Below are 7267 nucleotides of genomic sequence, written 5' to 3'. Positions count from 1 at the left end.
GTTTTTATACATTTATCTTTGCGGATTAATCTATTAAAGGTTAATGTGAGCAAAGGTTAAGGCCACAAAATATATAGATTTCCTTTTGAACTTAGGTGGAGAAATATTTAGATAATATTTGCTTGACTATGGAATCCTTACTTACGAAATAATTTTATTGATTGATTTAATTTGTTATCTAGATTATTTTATCCACAGAAATCATAAAGAGTATATGATTTATGTTCGCTTTTCTGACTGATCTATAAATATTTATTGCACAGACCATAAGAATTGTGATATCAATTGAAAGCTAAACCCTCTTGCATCTCGTTTAATCAACTAAATGCACATCTTGCACTTTCGATTTGCAGCTGGAAAACTAGAACGGAAAATCAAACTCATCGAATGCGATTGCCTGGCAATCTATTCTCTTATTTAGCCCACATTCAAAGCTCATCCGCTGGCAAATCACAGACAGACGACTTCATTTCAAATGCTCGATGGGGGAGCAAAAAAAGAGAGTGAAATGGTCAATGCACTGAGAAAATAATAATACTCATTTAATTAACAATAAATATTTTTAAAACATTATTCATTAAATGCATTTCAATGATGTTTCGTTTAGATATACTTGAGGTCTATAGTCAGACTTGTTAACATTTAGAAAACTTTTAGACTCTTCAATGAGTGTTAACATATATAATGTAAAAAATGTATTTAGTTCTCGAAAATTATTACAATTGTGATATTATCTGAAAATAATAATAGGTATCTACAGTATAAATTTTGGTTAAATATGCATGTCGATTGATTCTTAATAGAAATAGAAAGTTATGGAGAATTTGATATTTTTACCTACTCTGTTAATATATATTAAATGAAAATACTATAAGAAGAATGTTAAGTTAGCTGCTTCTTTAAAGAAATTTAATAACTTGCAAGCATTTTCACATATTTTTATATTTTTAAATCGGAAAATGATGCTTAAATTTATCCAGTGCTACGGAAACGACTCCCATATGCAACAGTTGCCGATGCGAGCGTCGCCTATCCTATCTCATCCCATCCCAGAAGCCATTGTTAGCTTGTTGGTTCGATAACTCCCTGCCAACAGGCAAACAAATCCCAATCCCAGCTGCATCTAGTCGTCGCCCCTTGAATCGAGTTTTAGTTCCATGGCGAATGCCCGGCGGTGAGCAAGGAGCAAGGAGCAAGGAGCTAGGAGCAGGGAATATCTGGCTGAGTGCTCGGCATAAAACGGAAAACTTGTTACGTGGCTGGCAATGGATGTACTGCGAGCCAACAATGCAGGCGGCGAGAATCCCTTCAAGCGGCCAATGAATGCCCTGCAGAAGCAGTGGTATCGCGTCCTTCTGGCCCGCCGAGTGGGATTCGGGCAACGCCCTCCTCCCGATGAAAGGGAGCTAACCTAGTAAGTCAGCCAAGTGAGCCATCCAGGCAGCCTGCCCTGGGTTCAAATCAAATTGTGTGAAAATTGCAATTTCCTGTTGATTTAATACATTTTACAATTTCCCCACTGCCGTGAAAAGCGCCGACATTTGTCGTAAGCGTTATACGGCCGCGTTCCGGCGATACAACGAACGTTTCCGCCGGGAAATGGCCAGTCACGAGGAGATGCAACGATGTGCCATCGATGCCATGAGGGTTCACAGGTGAGTTAGAGAGAAATTAAGAATAAAAAAGCAAGTTCTTGAAGTAAATGCAGGGTTAATAAGTAATTATTATAAAAGTAATAGTAACTGATTTGCAGTGAAGCTATAGATCGTTATATAGTTTAGTATACTAAAATAGACAAGTTATAGTTTTGTATTTAAGTACTCTTAGACTATAATCATGGAGAATGTTGTATATTTAAACCATTAATATCTGCTTCCTTGATTTATTTATTCATCTTTCCCTAGAACCTTTGCCATAACAACTTTCTGGCTGCCATTGCATTCGAAGCGGGAAATCAACTCTACGCTGGAGACCCTCGAACAGGTGAGTGCAAACTGAATAAAATCTGAGGTGTAATTCCGGTAACTGGTATTTTTTTGGGGGGTTCAGGTTCTCACCGCGAAGGAAAGACGACGCCTGCAGGAGATACTCAAACATCGCTGAAACAACAGACACTGCTTGAAGGCCACTCCACCGAATGGGAATCATCCTCATCCCTGTCGACATCATCTGCCAAGGCTAAGTGAATTCCATTTAGCTTGGATTTCACTTTGCCTGGGAGCCTGATTTTTCCTCGCTCACTTCTTCATTTTTCACTTTTCCTACGTTTTGTTCTTGAATTTTCGCTGTCAGTGGCCGAAGCATTGTCGTAAATATTTAATATCAGTAAAAGTGCAAAGTTCACTTTGGCTAAAACCGAAACTGTGTTGGGACTAGATCAATTTTCTGGAAAGGGAAACTCGTTGGAATTTCAAGAGGTTATAGGGATTATCTTTCCCCAAACGATTATTATATTTTTGATGCAGTTTATGAAAAGGAGTAAGAATTATTATTATTAACAAAGAATTCTGGAATTTTTTGTCTGAACTTACAAATTCTTCTTTGAATAGTTTGGTTTGATTTAGAAAATTAATCTTAATGGAAAGGAGACAAATATTTAACAAAAATTGCCTCTAAATAGAAATGTTTTTCATATATCAAGTGTTGCTTTCGTCAACACTCCTTGATCTATATTTTCCAAACATTCTCTATTCTGATTTATGATGTTTCTTTTGACTACCGATTTAGCTTATTAAAAACTGCTGCTTAGGGCAAAGTTTTTCAATGTAAATATGTCACACTTGTATCGGGCTAGAAAATATAGGACTAAAGAAGGGGATGAAACTTGGGAAAAATCCCTGAAAAAACTGAAGAGAGACAAAAGCCAAAGTCAGCTTCAAGCTTAACCCACTCAAACGTTCGAATGACATTTGTTGCCAGGACTCAGCCTCGATAGTAGGCCAAACAGCAAAAAGGACTAGGGCCAATATCCTTGCCAACAGCAAACAACAAACAACGGAAACAGAAGCCTGGCGAACGGGAAAAAAACGGGAAAAAGCCTAAAAGAAGGCTCAACTCTTAGTAGGCCCAAGATGTCGCAGCTGTTCCCGCTTTGGCATATTGCCGACTTGACAACAAAAACAGCTAAAAAAACGAGAACAAAACTATTGAACAAAGTGGCGCCTGTCGCACTTTATGACGAGCTTGGCACTGCCCTTTTTGTTTTTCCCCCCATTTTAGCCCCTTTCCCAACATAATAGCAATCACAGAAATGTGTTCTAATTTAAAGCCATATATAGAAAAGCAAGCAGAGAAGGAAAAACAACAGACAGAGGAGACAAAAGGGAACAGATGCCAAGAAAAAGGAAGAAAATCAAGGGACAGGAAGGGAAAATGGCAAGCAACTTACACTGATAAATTTACCATGGCAAGTTTCAAATAAATTTATATTTTTAGCAAGTTATCATTTAGTGTCGCTTTTTGTTTAAGAAAAATTAAAATCGATTCAACCAAAGAATAGGTTCATTTTAAATACAAATATTTTATGTAAATATCGATTTATTAAACTTTATAGGTAACGTATGTTTTCAGTAATCTATGACATTATGTATATGTATGTACATTTTATGGGATAAATGATAAAAGCTTAAATAAGAGATTAATACATTTTTTTCTTTTGAAATTGAAAAGCTTTTATTTCAAATTCCAAACATCTAGCCAACCAAAAAATAATTGTATTAAATTCCCCTATTTTATTTATTAAAACTTTAAAGTTTACACAACTTTCAGTGTACGATTTTGGAGCATTTTTCCCCGAATGCAGTTGGCCAAAATGATTTTTATATTTTATGTCTGTTTGAGTTGTTTGTGTCGTCGAAGCCTTGGAAGAGAGCTCGTTGGCGATATAGGGTCGTGCCCAGTATCAACATTAGTTCACGGTAATGTCGTGAACTTTTCCTGGCCTCAGCTGCTCGGCTGGCATTGGCTTTGTCAGCGTTTATTGATGGCATCAAAGTGTTTTTCAATTTATTTTATTTTCCTTCCGCAATTTATTGGCACGCTCTGCGTGGGGAGTTTGCTTGTTGGTCGTTGGCTCTTGGCTGTAGGTTTTGGCCTTTATTTCAACCCTCTGTTTATCTTGGCCAGTGCCAGATGCGAACCGAGAGATATGATTGATGTTGCAACAATTTTGCAGCATAATTTTAGGCTAGCCAATACGTATTGCAAGTACAAGCTAGACACGTAGGAGCCGTTAAGTTTAAATGGCTAAAGAAAATGTTCCATTAAAGGAATTTAACAGAAAATGGGGGGAAGATGTTAAAGAGAACAATTCCAAGGATTTATTTACATTTTTTTATTGCTTTGAATTTTAATAATTAAAAAGAAATAGGTATCACTAATTTGAATCAATATAAATGTTTTTCAGTTGCATTTCAATGTTTGATAAGTTAAAGTTATCTATACCATTTATATTTTAATGATTGAAAAATAAATAAAAGTAAATATAAAAGCATGTACAAAATAGATCGATTTATTTTATAAAATTATGATTATTATTTTATATAATTTAAATATTCTTTTCTTTCTTTATGGTTTTTGCAATACAACTTTGACTTTGAGTTCGAAAATATCTTTGTAGTTCTAAAACCAAATATACATTTTTATGGCAACATTCAATCTCAAACTCTTGCATTTAGTCTTCCCTAAAAACATTAATAATTAACCCAATTGCAGGGGAATTATAGCAGCAGCATCTTATCATTTTTATCTGTTTATACCAAACGCAGGGCCCAAAAACATCGACAAACAAAAATACTGCCAAATTGGCAAATGTCAGAAGCCAAATGCTGGCCAAGAGAATCGCAGGGGTCAAAGGGAAAGGCTCCATAAGTACACAATGAGTTGATAATCCCAAAAGGCAACTGGGGAGGGGGCGGGTGGAGTGATATGTCAGTGGCATACATATGCAAACATACACGCAGACATCACATCTATCTATGCAAAGCCATAAAGCAACAATAATAAACGCACATCATCATCATCAACGACGGCATCGGCAGCGGCAGTGGCAGTGGCAGCGGTTTTCCCCCCCGCTTTCCACTGCTGTCAGCAAAAAAGTATGAAATATCATCTAAAATAGGAAATGCGTAAATGCGAAATCCTACAGAACGGAAACTCAACTGAAAGCGATGCGCAAACGAACGTTGATGATTTCCCCAACCTCCCAACGCTGGCCCAACCTCATTCTCTACGCTCTGTATGAAAGTCAATTTTTCATTTAGATAACTTTGACATACGCAAACGTCATGGAAAGGAAGGACCCCGCATACAGTGGTACCATATTATATGGGATATTTTCTTACCTAAAATGACAGATATTTTGGGGACATGAAAGTGAAGAGTAGGATGCATATATGGCGTATGACGTTACGTATCTTTATTTTTTCTTGGTTGACAGCTAAAAAACTAAAGTATTTTTGAAGAAACCATATTTTGCCTTTTGATTGCAGCTATAAACATTTAGAGTTTATAATAATAATTAATAGTTTAATAAAAATAATAATGATTTCTGGAACATTCTTAACATAATGGAGCACCTACAAATGTGATCTTTTGCTTGCATGCGAACAAATAGTATGGTGTTACTCATCTTATCCTTTATATTATTTTTCATTCCTTCATTTAAAGATATGAAGTTCAGGTGCCTGAAAACTTATATTTTCTGTTGAATCGGTGCTAAAATTATAAAAAATTAGGTTTGGTATTATGCTAACTAATATAAATATTTATAATAAAATTAAAAATTATAAAATATTTATAATTTCTAAAACTACAAATTTGCAATATAATAATAAATAAATATATACGAAAAACGAGTAACGCACTTTAAATAGGAAGGAAAAAATAGCGCTACTCATCTTATTTTTCATCTAACTGAAATAATGTTTCAGAAAACATATTTTGCGTTAAAATTTCCGCAAAACAATCAAGGATTATGGCAAATAATAAATAAATACATGAATAAATAAATCATATTTCTTTTCTCCCTAAGATATAATAAAAAAATGTATCAGTTAATTAAGTAACCACTTACAGAAATAAAAATGAAAAGTGTATATTTTATTTTCCGAATTATTTTTAACCACTGTGCCTAAGGGATGGGGCGTGCCTTCGCGACTCCTCCACTTTGCATGTGTGCGTCTGTCTGCATAGAACGATTTAGATTTTGGGTTCAACCTCGGCTGCCGCCTCCGCTCGTTTCTGCTGGCGCCAGTCAGTTTATCCTGAGGGGTTTCATCGCGGAAATGCGGGCAGCGTTTTGATAAATGAATTTTGCCCCAGCTTTGCCATCATCCCAGCTCCTGAATATGAGTGTGTGTGAGTTGTTGGGCTACACCATGTGTGTGTGTGTGTGTGGCGTGGCTTAAATGAAATGTTAACAATTAAACGGAGCCGGCAAAACGACAATGGGAGTAACACGAAAAGACTATCAAGTTGCTGGCTCTGTCGGGTTAATACGCTGCGTATACTTAATAATAAAATAAATAATTCCTCTTTCGTGGGGGGTTGTTATGATATTTGTGTATTGTTGATTTTAGCCGCTTAGTGTCCTTTTTTCCCAACGCTGCTGTTTTCCTTGGGTGGTTGTTTGGTGTAAACTTAAGAAAACAACGAAAACATAAGTGGCAAAAGGGATAAGGACTGCAGGAGTGAGTCCTATGTTTCATTAAGGAGGGTTGCTCCGTCTTCATCTCCTTCACCTGCACAACAAAAGTTATTTTGTATTTGCTAAGAACCCTGCGTTCCCCCCAAAAACACAGCAGACACTTACACATTGTTATAATCATAAAAAGTATTAAAAAGTAACAAGAAGGAGCTTCTGTTTCGAGGACAGGTGGGGCCATTGTGAAGTTGATTGCCCATTTTTTGGGATGCTACACTTGTTTACCACCCGGAGTCCTCTCCCTGTGCCTCCCGTTCAAGGTGAATCTGTCCGCGGCTTAGGTACAAAATTTGCGCTTACGTTAGCGTGAAATGATGTTCGGGTAATAAAGCGAAGCAATTAAGTTGGTCGAAAGTGGTAGTCGGATACACTGCTATAACATATGTTCATAAATATAAAGATTAGAAATATTTAGACTGAAGATTTTTTGAATCTAATATTAATTTTGACATGGCGAAGTAGAAAGCAACTGAAAAAACTGAAGAAAGTGATCGGGTACAATCAGTTTTGTATATAAATGAATGACTTAAAGATGAAATTATTATACTTTAACAATCTTAAGTT

The 7267-nt window shown here is 36.1% G+C and overlaps 1 protein-coding gene across 1 annotated transcript; it reads left to right on the top strand.

Moving 5' to 3' along the window:
• The first annotated feature begins 1136 nt into the window (after window positions 1–1136).
• Window positions 1137–2361, top strand: LOC110185930 (uncharacterized). The gene is made up of 4 exons (XM_020954944.2): window positions 1137–1414; window positions 1533–1655; window positions 1905–1983; window positions 2050–2361. Exons 1-4 carry the CDS (start codon window positions 1266–1268, stop codon window positions 2101–2103), a joined length of 405 nt encoding a protein of 134 aa, XP_020810603.1. The 5' UTR covers window positions 1137–1265; the 3' UTR covers window positions 2104–2361.
• Window positions 2362–7267: the final 4906 nt, after the last annotated feature.

This window comes from Drosophila serrata, unplaced genomic scaffold (assembly GCF_035046125.1).
Source record: "Drosophila serrata isolate PLE 108 unplaced genomic scaffold, ASM3504612v1 contig_245, whole genome shotgun sequence".
In the NCBI taxonomy this organism is placed as follows: domain Eukaryota; kingdom Metazoa; phylum Arthropoda; class Insecta; order Diptera; family Drosophilidae; genus Drosophila; species Drosophila serrata.
The sequence above is the reverse complement of the archived record's forward strand: the minus strand, read 5'-3'. Positions and strand labels throughout refer to the sequence as shown.